The 13,763-nt window shown below is 42.9% G+C and overlaps 1 protein-coding gene across 1 annotated transcript in view; it reads right to left on the bottom strand.

Annotated features, from left to right (window-relative positions):
- Positions 1 to 13,763, bottom strand: part of LOC139281424 (receptor-type tyrosine-protein phosphatase R-like) — a 265,446-nt gene that overhangs the window by 100,739 nt on the left and 150,944 nt on the right. Inside the window, exons 7-8 of the mRNA XM_070901587.1 lie at positions 11,486 to 11,672; positions 10,212 to 10,296 (exon numbers count right to left, since the gene is read on the bottom strand). Of these exons, the coding sequence (XP_070757688.1) occupies positions 10,212 to 10,296; positions 11,486 to 11,672 (272 nt within the window). The remainder of the gene's footprint in view (positions 1 to 10,211; positions 10,297 to 11,485; positions 11,673 to 13,763) is intronic.

Genomic DNA, 13,763 nt, shown 5'->3' with positions numbered 1-13,763 from the left:
TGCTACATTTCTTCTGATTACCATCTTGTCCATATTTAAAGATGCAATTTATTTATTTTTAAGATTGAATTGTGTTTATAACTTCCAGTAACACTTGTGGGCGAGTGAATGGCTAGAGGGGGAAACTCAAAACATTCTGTTCCATTTATTATTCAGCCCAACAATTAAAAAAAAATATAACTTTGAAATGCTCTTTGGTAGAGTCCTGTCAGTAGGAGCTGGGTAAATGTGTGATGAAGGAAGCAGTTCCATCCCGAGGAGATCTCGTTGGCTATCGTCACTGAAATGAGTCTGTCTCTCAATGGTGCTTATTCTCAGACTCATCGCGAGCAACGACAATTTTCATATTCAGCCTTCATTTCTGAGGCACAATAAAATCCCAGCACAGGCGGAATGTAGAACGATGGCTCCCTGATTAATCCCAAAATACATCAGACAGATGAATATCAAAGCTGGGTAGCAGACACACTCCAAGGAGATTCCCTCTTGGCCGACTGAGAACTGCTTCCACTTCTATCTGTGGAGGACATACAGGGCGCTACACAGGAGCCCTTCAAGGTGAATTTATTTTCAAGAATTGTTGTAAAGTGACAGAAACTGACCTGGTACCAATCTGTGAGTTTGATAAATTCTCCTTTAATTTTGGAAGGGTACAAATAAAATAAAACCGTCATGTGGCAAATAGCTTCTAAAACAATTTCCCAACACTGGGAGTTGCATGAGTTTTTGTTTCAGGAAATAATTGGTATCGCAACAGAGGAAGGGAAACTTGATGTGCCAAGAAAACAGCTCGGCCTCTAAAATAGACTATTCGGTGATATTATTGAATTATTTTCTTAGTCTGGGAAACTATAGTGATGCAGAATGAAGGGGCGTTGAAGAATTAGCAACTATAGAAATCTTTAATTAAAAAAAAAAACGCACCCATGTTATTGTTGGACATTTTTATGAAAGCCAAAATTTGTTTGTGGGTATTATGGAATAACTGTTTTCATATAATCATAGAAAATTACGGCACAAAGGAGGTCATTCGGCCCACTGTGTCTGTGCCGGCTGAAAATGAGCTATCCAGCCTAATCCCACTTTCCAGCTCTTGGTCTGTAGCCTTGTAGGCCGAGGCACTTAATGTGCATATCAAAGCACTTTTTAAATACAAAGAGGATTTCTGCCTCTATCACCCTTTCAGACAGTGAGTTCCAGACACCCACCACCCTCTGGGTGAAAAAGGTTCTCCTCAACTCCCCTCTAATCCTTCTACCAATTACTTTATGCTCCCTGGTTATTGACCTCTCTGCTAAGGGAAATAAGTGCTACCTATCCACTCTATCTGGGCCCCTCATAATTTTATACATCTCAATAAGGTCTCCCCTCAGCCTCCTCTGTTCCAAAGAAAACAACCCCAACCTATCCCGTCGTTCCTCATAGCTAAAATTCTCTAGTCCTTGCAACATCCTCGTAAATCTGCTCTGTACCCTCTCCAGTGCAATCACATCTTCCCTGTAATGTGGTGACCAGAACTGCACGCAGTACTCTAGCTGTGATCTAACTAGTGTTTTATACAGTTTAAGCATAACCTCCCTACTCTCATATTCTGTGCCTCAGCTAATAAAGGCAAATCTCCCATATGCCTTCTTAACCACCTTATCTACTCGGCCTGCTACCTTCAGCGATCTTTGGACATGCACTCCAAGGTACCTTTGTTCCTCTACACTTCTCAGTATCTTACCATTTATTGTGTATTCCCTTGCCTTGTTAGCTTTCCAACAATTGCAATACCTCACACTTCTCCGGATTGAATTCCATTTGCCACTTTTCTGCCCACCTGACCAGTCCATTGATATTAATAATGATCACTTCTCAAAAGGAAAATGCACTTAACTTGCATCTTTATTAGAATAAACATTAATAATGTAACAAACAGAAATAATTCGCACCATTATGAATTTTTAAAACTTTGAAGAAAATGTGTTTAATCAGGGTTCATTGTCCAGCATTCCATATTAATATTTGCACGGGAGGGATGCATGTTTAATTATTAGTTTCCTTTTCCATGTTTGTAACTCTGTATTGAATCATTTGATCATTTCAAATTCATTCTAATTGCATTTCACGGCAGGAAACACAACTGTGTGACCGCATCCTCCTTATGGCACTGAGTCTCTGAAGACATTTCGGAGCTGTGAAGGAATGGGGTCACACAGCGGAAGTGTGGGCTCAAGTCAGATAAAACCATCAAGGATTTGGTAGTAACACTAGCTGATCTCCTGTGTTTTGCTCATGTGTATTCTGCATTCTGGAACTCACTTGTGAGCTCCTAAAATGTGTTTTTTTAAGACCACAGTTAATGCTTTCTCTTGGTGGGGGAAAAAGTGGTCTAAGTAGCCCCGACCTGTGAGGGAACACCACTGCAGGTTGGGACTATGGATAGAGCTGGAGCACCGGGCCCTGGAACACCGTGGGCGAAGGTGCAGCGAATGAGGGTAGGGGGCGCAATGCGCATGCGCTGGAAACCGGTATTTCCGATCTTCAAGATTCTGGCTTGACAGATCGTAGCCAGATTGGGAGCGAGGACACTTGTAAGTGTAAATCCCCGATATTTATGCTTACAAATGTCCTCAAAAACCTTGCGCCTGAAAAAGCAGGCGCATAGCCTACTTTTACAGGCGCAAGTGTTTTAAAAAACACAAAAACATCTAAAAATAAAGTTATTAAAACATATTTTATCATTAAAAAACCCTCCCCACAATGGTGTTTATTTTTAAAAACTTTTTTAAAAAATCGGGAAATTATTTTTTTAAGACATTAATAACTTTAATTTAAATGAATGTAGTGTAATTATTTTCTATTTTTTATTAGTGTTTTGGGTGTTTGGGGCTGTGTTTTAGGTGTTTCGGGTTCTATCACAATCACAGTAATAGGAGTCTAGGACCCCGCAGAACTCCTATTACTATGATGCCTTACCTGATTGGCTGCCCAGAGCCGTGTGACGCCAGTTCCAGCACTGCGCACGTCCCTACGTGCACGCACTGCGACTGGCAGTCGAAGGAGGCCACAAGCTCGGAAATGCGGTCACGGGCAGCAGCTTAAGATAAGTGCGGATTTTTCCTCTAAAATGCCCGCGGGAAGGCCGAATCAGAATTTCAGGGTCAATATGATTGTCTCTCTTTTCATTTTTCATATTTCTGATAGTTGGCTTTTAGTCATCTCGGCCCGAAGCTTTGCCATTCCCCACCCAAACAGTTTTGTCCTTCCTACCTCTTTGACCAAGTGTTTGATCACTTGTCCGAATGTCTCCTTCTTCTTTGGATGACCATCAATTTTTCTCTGATTACACTCCCATGAAGCACCTTGGGACGTTTTGCAATGGTAAAGGTGCTACATAACTGCAGTTGTTGTTGTTTGAAGGATTTTTATCGACAATAAAGTTCTGTCACACTTACAGCTAGTCGGCTCACATTTAAATTTCTTCCACCTTATTTCAAAGTTCTTTCACCCAAGTACCTGATACACACACCTATTTCCATTTGCTCATATGCAAAGTTATTAGCAAGGAGAAAGGAAACCAAGTACATGACTCAAAATATTTTCACCTGCCATTTTCTTTTGCCTCAGCATGCTGATTGCAGGTCCAAAATAAGGCTTCTAAGGTAAATAAGCATTTAAAAATGACAGCTTCCACATTAACATGATTGATTATCTATAAAATTGTCTTTTATGCCATTAAGTTCCTGTATTGCCATTTTTACTTGGAAGCCTCTGCCTGTCTCAAAAGCTTGGGCCTGCTATTGATATTTTGCCCACAGCTCTCACTAGTGGGCCAAACATTGCGGTCGGAGGATTCCCGCGAGCGGATGCCTCCGACCGAAAAAATACCCGGTGGTCCTGGAGGAACGTAGACTTGCTTTCCGTGGCCTAGCTGCACAGCCCAGCGTATGGGCCCACGTATTCCAGGAGCATATGTGCAGCCTGGGATCACGTGGGCCGGACCAACCAATGAAAACGGTGTATCCTCATTGACAGTAATGTCTGGGGCTACCTCCAAAAACATAAGCATTTTAAGTAAATAATAAAAACACCTCACATATTTAAAATTAGTTGAAATTGAATGTAATTAAATGTTTTAGACAACTATTTATTGTTTTGAATTTTTTTAAATATGTTTTAATAGGGGTAAAAATAAACTTTCCTTAATGGACAGAGTTTTTAATATAAAAATTATTGATAAAATTGTATTTTTCTATCTTTTAAAACTCTTACGCTGGTAAAAGCAGGTCTTATGCCTGCTCTTGCCAGGCGTAAGAGTTTGAAGGACAGTCGCTGGGCAAATAGCCCAAATTCTGCCCACAAAGGCCTCTTCTCCCGGGGATGTGTTGGAACTGCCAAAAGAAATGTTGGCAGTTCGCAATTGCTGGATTTCGGCGCATGTGCATCGCGCACTGAGAGCTGGCACTTACAGAGCCTCTACGGGTGCTTGCGCACATTGTACGCGCCCGAAGAGACTGCGACTTTTGCCCCAATGTGTCAGCTGAAAGATGTTATGAACTACACCTGGCTGCAATTTCTAAAATGTTGCAATCTGGGCATGTGCGCAAAGGATTTCCCACAATGCCTCATGCTATAAAATGATTTGTGAGACTCTTTTTCCAATGATTTATAAACGAGCTGGAGGACAAATTTTAAAAAGCTTTTTTCAGATAAAAACTTGCGTTCAAGCGATCACTATCTACTCCTTTAAATTAAATTAACTACGTCCTGTCCATAAAAAGTGGAGCAAATCCAATCCGGCCAATTACCGCCCCATCAGCCTTCTCTCAATCATCAGCGAAGTGATGGAAGGTGTCGCCGACAGTGCTATCAAGCGGCATTTACTCACCAATAACTTGCTCACCGATGCTCAGTTTGGGTTCCGCCAGGACCACTCGGCTCCAGACCTCATTACAGCCTTGGTCCACACATGTGATTGATAAGCAGGCCCTCAAAGGTAGTAATCTCCGGATTACTCCTGGGGGCCACGCGCTAGTGAGTACAGAAATAGGGGGATGGAGCAGATGAATGCGTGGCTGGAGAGACGGTGCAGGAGGGGGGGCTTTAGATTGCTGAGGCATTGGGACCAGTTTTGGGGGAGGTGGTATATGTACAAGCCGGACACGTTGCACTTCAACAGGGCAGGGACCACTATCCTCACGGGGAGATTTGCTGGTGCTGTTGGGCGGGGGGGGTTTAAACTAGCTTGGCAAGGGGATGGGAACCTGAGCGTAGATTCAGAAAGGAGAAAAGCAATGCTGGAAATGGAAGGCAGTAAATTAATAAGTGAGTTTGGAAGGCAGAGGAAACAATAGACAAACTAGGGGTTTGCCGGTGGTTAATGGTATATACTTCAATGCAAGCAGTCTAGTGAATAAGGCAGATGAGCTGATGTCATAGATAGGTACATGGAATTATGATATCAAGCTAGTACTGAGACATGGCTGAAAGGGCAGCTCAACTTTCCAGGTTACAGGGTTTTCTGATGAGACAGAGAGCGGGGAAAAAAGTCGGTGGCGGGGGAGGGGGCGCAATATTGGTTAAAGAAACAATTACAGCTATGAGGAGGGATTATATGTTAGAAGGATTATCAAATGAGGCCATATGGGTTGAACTGTAAAATTAAAAAGGGACTGCTGGGACTGTAATATAGACTTCCAAATAGTCAGAAGGAGATAGAAGAGCAAATATGTAGGCAAATTTCTGAGAAGTGCATAAACAATAGGGCAGTAATAATATTGGATTTCAACTACCCTAATATTAACTGGGCTAGAAGCAGTGTAAAAGGTATAGAGGGTGCACAATTCATAAAATGCATTCAGGAAAAAATTTTTAATCTGTACGTAGCAAACCCAACAAGAGAGGGGTAGTTTTGGACTTAATTTTAGGGAATGAAGCTGGGCAGGTGGAAGGGTTATCAGTGGGAGAACATTTTGGTCGGAGTGATCATAATTCTGTTAGATTTAGGGTAGTTATGGAAAAGGATAAAGATAGATCCGGAGTAAAAGTTCTCAGTTGGACAAAAGCCAATTTTCCTAAGCTGAGATGTGATTTAACAAAAGTGGACTGGAAACAGCTACTTGAAGGTAAGTCAGTGTCAAAGCAGTGGGAAGCATCAAGGGGGAGATAATGAGGGTTCAGAGCAAATATGTTCCCACAAAGAAAGAGGGTGGGACTCCCAAATCTAGAACCCCCTGGATGTCAAGGGGCGTACGGCGTAGGACAAGGCAAAAAAAGGGTGCTTTTGTCAGGTACTGAGAGCTAAATACTGCAGAAAACCGAGGAGTATAGAAAGTGCAGGGGTGAAATTAAAAAGGAAATTAGGAAAGCGAAGAGAGGGCATGAAAAAATATTTCAAGTAAAATCAAGGAAAACCAAAAGATGTTTTTTAAATACATAAAGAGCAAGAGGATAACGAAGGAAAGAGTAGCGCCTATTAGTGCCCAAAAAGGTAACCTTTGTTGTGAAGGCGGAAGACGTGGGTATGGTTCTTAATGAATACTTTGTGTCTGTCTTCACAAAAGAGAGGGGCGATGCAAACATTGTAGTTAAGGAGGGGGAGTGTAAAATATTAGATGTAAAACAAATATAGTGAGAGGAAATATTAAGGGGTTTTGCATCTTTGAAAGTAGATAAATCACGAGGCCCAGATGAATTCTCTCCGGCTACAGGTGTGGTGCCAGAGGACTGGAAGACAGCTTATGTTGTACCATTGTTTAAAAACGGAGAAAGGAATAGACCAAGTAATTACAGGCTAGTCAGTGGTAGGAAAATTATTGTAAAAAATTCTGAGGGACAGTATTAATCGTGATTTAGAAAGGCACAGATTAATTAAGAACAGTCAGCATGGATTGGTTAAGGGAAGTTCGTGTCTGACTAACTTGACAGAATTTTTTGAGGAGTTAACAAGGAGGGTTGGTGAGGGAAGGGCATTTGATGTAGTCTACATGGATTTTAGCAAGGCTTTTGACAAGGTCCCACGCAGTAGTCTGGTCAGAAAAGTAAAAGCCCATGGGATCCAAGAGAAAGTGGCAAGTTGGATCCAAAATTGGTTAGTGGCAGGAAGCAAAGGGTCCTGCTTCGAAAGTTGCAGGACCCTTTGCTTCCTGGTCGAAAGTTGTTTCCAGTGGGGTTCTGCAGGGCTCAATACTAGGTGCCTTGCTTTTTGTGGTATATGTCAATGATTTAGACTGAAATGTAGGGAGCATGATTAAGAAGTTTGCAGCTGATACAAAAATTGTCTGTGGGCTTGATAGTGAGTAAGAAAGCTGTAGACTGCAGGAAGATTTCAATGGACTGGAAAAGTGGCAAATGGAATTCAATCCGGAGAAGTGTGAGGTAATGCATTTGGGGAGGTCTAACAAGGCAAAGGAACATACAATAAATGGTAGATACTGAGTAGTATGGAGGAACAGAGGGATTTGGGGTGCATGTCCACAGATCCCTGAAGCTAGCAGGACAGGTAGATAAGGTGGTTAAGAAGGCATACGGGAATCTTTGCTTTATTAGCCGAGGCAAAAAATTAAGAGCATGGAGGTTATGCTTGAACTATACAAAACACTTGTTGGACAACAGCTAGAGTACTGCGAGCAGTTATGGTCACCACGTTACAGGAAAAATGGCGGATATTTTCTCAAGGGAGGGTTGGGGCGGGGGGCCTCCGAAGCAGGTGGGAAACCTGGGACTTTAAAGGCAGGACTATATTTGAATGTGAGGTCTTGGATTCCTGCTCTCAACCAGTCAGATTGAGAGGCTGACTGCCTGTGGGCAGGTTGGCCTCAGATGCGAGGGGTCGGCCCGGGGCAGGGATTGCGGGGTCGGCATGGTTGGGCATCAGGGGTGGCGGGTCGCCGTGATCAGCATAGTCGCGGAATGGGAGGGGCCGGTGATCAGCGGGGGCGGGTGTCGGATGGGGATCAGGGATATGGGATTGGGAGCGGGTTGGAGGATCGGTTGGAGATTAGGAGGGGTTGAAGGATCGTCAGGGGATCTGGGATTGGGAGGGAGTTGGAGGATCGTCAGGGGATTGGGGAATGGGAGGGGCATTGGCTGGGGATCCGGGAGATTGGGGATCATAAGAAATAGGAGCAGGAGTAGGCCATGCGGCCCCTCAAACCTGCTCCGCCATTTAATAAGATCATGGCTGATCTGATCATGGACTCAGCTCCACTTCCCAGCCACTCCCCATAACTCTTTATTTCCTTATCTCTCAAAAATCTGTCTATCTCCACCTTAAATATATTCAATGGCCCAGCCTTCACAATTCTCTGGGGCAGAGAATTCCACAAATTTACAACCCTCGGAGAGAAGAAATTCCTCCTCATCTCGGTTTTGAATGGGCGGCCCCTTATTCTGAGACTCTCCCCTAGTTTTAGTTTCCCCTATGAGTGAAAATATCCTTCCTGCATCCACCTTGTCGAATCCCCTCATTATCTTACATTTTTCAATAAGATCACCTCTCAGTCTTCTGAACTCCAATGAGTTGAGGCCCAACCTACTCAACCTATTTTCATAACTCAACCCCCTCATCTCCAGAATCAACTGAGTGAACCTTCTTTGAACAGCCTCCAGTGCAAGTATATCCTTCCTTAAATATGGAGACCAAAACTGTATGCAGTACTCTAGGTGTGGCCCATCTTTATATCATCAACAAACTTGGCTACATTACACTCGGTCTCTTCACCCAAGTCATTAATATAGATTGTAAATAGTTGAGGCCCCAGCACCAATCCCTGCGGCACCCCACTAGTTACTGTTTGCCACTGGGAAATGACCCATTTATTCCGACTCTCTGTTTTATGTTCGTTAGCCAATTCTCTATCCATGCTAATATATTCCTCCCAGCCCCGTGAACTTTTATCTTGTGCAGTAACCTTTTATGTGGCACCTTATTAAATGCCTTCTGGAAATCCAAATACACCACATCCACTGGTTCCCCCTTATCCACCCTGCTCATTACATCCTCAAAGAACGCCAGCAAATTTGTCAAACACGATTTCCCTTTCATAAAACCATGATGACTCTGCTTGATTGAATCATGCTTTTCCAAATGTCCTGCTACTCGGCGAGAGGGGATTGGGGATCGGCATGGGCTAAGACGGGGATTGGGAGTGGATCGCAGATTGTGTCGGGCTTGGTCAGAGCATTGACGGGGAGACGGGAGGGAGGTTCGGGGCCGGCCACTGGAGGATTTTTGGCCAGACTCAGCATCATCGGTGGGCTGGGGAGAAAGACCTCATTGCGGGGATCGGAGGCTGAGGATCGGAGGCTGGGGAGGGTTGGGAAGGGGATTATCAGAGAGGGTGAGGGGGTCGCCGATCGCGGGGCGGGGGGGGGGTTGTTAGGTAGGGTCCCTAGATCCAGGAGGTAGGTATAAAGCCACTTAACTCCTGATGCAGCAATCCCCACCTCGGTTTAACTGCCGGGTTTTACAAATTGTGTGAAACCCGTCCCCCGGCAGTTAAATTCAAAATGGAGGATAAAAAGAGGCTGCCAGTCTCAGTACTGTATTTAAATTAAGGTACCGCCCCCTGGGAGCGGGTTGAGGAAAGATTGGATAGGCTGGCATTGTTTACTTTGGAGCAGAGGAGGCTGAGGGGAGATCTAATTGAGGTGTATAAAATTATGAGGGGCCTAGATAGAGTGCATAGGGGTCTATTCCCCTTAGCAGAGAGGTCAATAAACAAGGGCCATAGATTTAATGTAGTTGATAGAAGGATTAGAGGAAAGTTGAGTGGGAGTTTGCTATGCGCAAATTGGCTGCCGCGTTTCCTACATTACAACAGTGACTACACTTCAAAAAGTACTTCATTGGCTGTAAAGTGCTTTGGGACATCCAGTGGTCATGAAAGGCGCTATATAAATGCAAGTCTTTCTTTCTTTCTTTTACCTGTTCAAATTCTAGTGCTCTGCTTGCCCCAGCAGCCCAATGTGTGGAGGAAGTTAGCAACTGGTAGAGAAGCTGGTAACCAATATACACTCTTCTCACTGGCTCTTCAAGCATGCTCCTGACTCCAGGAGTACATTTAAAATGCACATATTTATATGAATATGTTACATATTTTACTAATTAACACAGGCTTGGCTAATGTAGCTTGAATAATAAGGAAAACAAACATTTTGTATCAATAGATATACAAAGCAAATATTTAACAGTGAAAGATGGATTGTATAACACGTGAACTTACTTGGCAAAATGGTTTTATATCTATTCTTAGTTCCATGACAGGGGATACTCAGCTCTTTGGGATTCACAAAATTCATGGGAATTTCCTGTTATTTGAAGGGAATAAAAAAAAATATAAGCATCAGAAATTCCAATCTACTTCGAACACCACATACCATGCTGCAAAAAACTCACATAGCTGTTGTCAGGTAAAGATTCTGCAATACATATTTTGGTCAAACCCGTGTGTCATTTGCAGTGAAATATGGAATCCATGCTCAAAATCTGCTTTCCCTCTCCCGCGCCACACGCTAATGTCCTTTAGGGAAGGAAATCTGCCGTCCTTACCTGGTCTGGCCTATATGTAACTCCAGACCCACAGCAATGTGGTTGACTCTTAACTTGAAATGGCCGAATAAGCCACTCACGGGCAATTAGGGATGGGCAATAAATGCTAACCTTGCCAGCAACGCTCATATCCCATGAACACAGTATGGGAGTGCCAAGTGAAACTTTTCTGTGGCGCTCCTGAAGAATGTATGGAGCATTAACTTACTGGGAGATATACCAAATGTGTACAGCTTGCTTCTTTAGCTGCAACATGGGATTAATGATAGAATTAATAGGCTTTTCAGGCTTTTTCCGCACTCTTTGTTCCATACTCCTATCGTATCTGGACATTTGATTGTATCATTTATGCAAAACACGATAAAAATATCTGGTAAAAATGTTACGTGATCCACATAATCGAACGTTCAAGCTGTTAAGCAGTGGATGGTGTACAGGGACTTTGTCACAATGTATGCCGAATGGCACACTGCAGTGAATAAAGCTGCTTGGAATCAGTGTAAAGCACTTCATTAAATCTTCCTGCTCTGTAATCAAGGAAGGTTCGCCACAGGCCACTAACTATGTTTGAGAATCAGTTGTAAGATTTTCTACATGTTGATTAATATTCATGAACAAATGTGTCTTAAATATATCTGTGCCTAAGTTTTATGTTCAATATCCACATATCATCTCCACATATACAGATATTGAATATAAGATCAAAGCACAGAGAAGATGAACTGCATTTATTGAACACATTGAATAACATTACAGCAACTGAAGTAATCAGCTTTCAGAGAAAAATGTTACAAAAATGTAATCCATTGCTTGATCCTTTCTAGTTCAAATTGTACCATAGGCTAAAATTGGTTCCTGCCATATCCATAGAATATAGGCAAGATTTTTTTTACCAATTACAATTTGTATGATTAAACTTAGGCACAAAATTACAATAGAGTGTCATACCATGAATTCAGCTTGAAGGGACTGGGCACTTGTTACAATTTCTTTCAGATGCAATCTAGTAAGCACCCGACTGGCAGTCTGCAGATACTCCAGAAATATCTTCTCACGGGGTGTAGGAGCAATACTGAATGATTCAACATTTCCCAAGGTACTCATATCCAACGTAAGCGATACATTCGAGCCTCTCCTGTGAATTATGAAAAAAAGTATTTGAAAATGTTTATTAGATAGTTCCCTTTCCTCCCTCTTAGGGTCTCTCCCCACACACCCATATTATTCACTGGACAGAGAAGAGAGATGATCTGCGGCGAGGATTCTATCAACATATGGCCTGGATATTCCTCTCAAAATTCACCCATTTTCGGCAGGAAAATCCAGCCCCGTAATACAATTGATTAGTGTTGAAAGTTAATATAATTTATATAACCCTATAACCTACATTTTAACTTTTATATCAAAATACACACCATACAGCATTTAAGTGTAGTCCAAAAATAATTAATTTAATTTACCGTTAAAAGTTAAGGTGCAATTTTAAGTTGCCTTCATTATACCAGTTTTTGCAACTTTGACTAGTTTCAGGACTGTGCACCATTTTTTTCAGCTAAGAATTATGGACAACTGACATATTTGAGGTCGCATTTTAGTGTAAAGCTCCTCTCCCTGATATCAATCTCATTACTTTAATGAAAAAATACATGGGGATTGAAACTGCACTGATATATAATTCATCCATTATACATAAACAGGAAAACCTTGTAATGATGGAGTTACTATACTGGAAGTACATGATGGGTCTTGATAGATCCAATGCCCTTCACTCATCACAAGAGGGGTATTATACCAAATAATGTACAGGGTTACTGATTTACAGTGACAAAGAAAAATTGTGTTTATATTATATAGTGTGCTGACATTTTACTCAGTGATTTGGGAATGAAATTGGAAGATTTCTGTCTATCTCATGAAAATTAAATCAATGGCTTTAGAACTTTAGATTGGTAGTTCTTTAGCCTCATCTTCAATCTTCCTTTCCTCTCTAAAGTCCTTAAGCATGTTGTCACCTCCCAAATCCATGCCAACCTTTCCTGCAACCCCCTATTTGAATCTCTCCAATCCGGTTTCCATCCCTATCACAGCAGTAAAACAACCCTAACTGAAGTCACAAATGGCATCTTCTGTGACTGTGATCATAGTGCTCTATCCCTCCTCGTCCTTCTCGAACTCTCTGTAGCCTTTCATATGGTCGAGCACTCCGTCTTTTCACAGTGCCTCTTCTCCGTTGTTCAAAATGGCTGCCCTCGCGTGGTTATCCTCTTACCTAGCCGATTGCAGTCAGAGCACCTCCAGCAGTGGCTTCTCCTCCCACCCACATCATTGGAGTCCACCAAGGATCTATCCTTCGCTCCCTCCTCTTCCTCATCTACAGGCATCATTCCTAGGCATGGGGCCAATTTCAACATGCACGCCAATGACACCCAACTCTACCTCTCTACCACCTCGCTCGACCACTCTGTGCTTGTGTGACATCTAATCTTGGATGAGCTGTAACTTCCTCCAGTGAGAACCCGAAACCATTGTCTTCATCCCCTGCCACAAACGTTGTGTTCTTGCCATAGACTCCATTCCCCTCCCTGGGCACTATCTCAAGTTGAACCAGTTTGTTTTCAACTTCAGCATCCTGTTCGATTCTGACCTGAGCATGCAAACCCATATCCTCTCCAACACAAAGACTGCCTATTTCCACCTCTGTAACATTGCTTGCCTCTGCGCTACCTCGGCCTATTTTCTGCTGAAACCGTCAATCAATCCTTTATCACCCTCTAGACTGAATTACTCCAATGCTCTCCTGGATTGCCTCCTTGAAACTCTGCTGCCCCTATCCTATCCCAAGTCACGCCTGCCCATCACGTCCATCATTGATGACCTACATTTACTCCTGGTCCCCCAAAGCCTCAAAGTTAAAATTCTTATCCTTGTAATTAACCCCCCCTCTACCCAACTCCCCATGTCCTCATCTCCTCCTACCCGACAACTCCATCCTCAAACTCTGTTCCTCTTACTCCAGCCTCTTGTGCTCCCTGCTTCCCTTCAAGCCATCATTGGTAGCCATGCTTTCAACTGTCTGGGTCCTACTTTCTGGAATTCCTTCCCTAAACTCCACTGTCTCTTCACCTCCCTCTCTTCCTTTAAGACCTTCCTTCAAACCTACCTCTTTGACCAAACTATAGGTCACTCCTTATAATCTCTCCTTCTTTGACTCGACGTCCATTCTTGT

The sequence above is a fragment of the Pristiophorus japonicus genome, chromosome 15 (assembly GCF_044704955.1).
Source record: "Pristiophorus japonicus isolate sPriJap1 chromosome 15, sPriJap1.hap1, whole genome shotgun sequence".
In the NCBI taxonomy this organism is placed as follows: Eukaryota; Metazoa; Chordata; class Chondrichthyes; family Pristiophoridae; genus Pristiophorus; species Pristiophorus japonicus.
The sequence above is the reverse complement of the archived record's forward strand: the minus strand, read 5'-3'. Positions and strand labels throughout refer to the sequence as shown.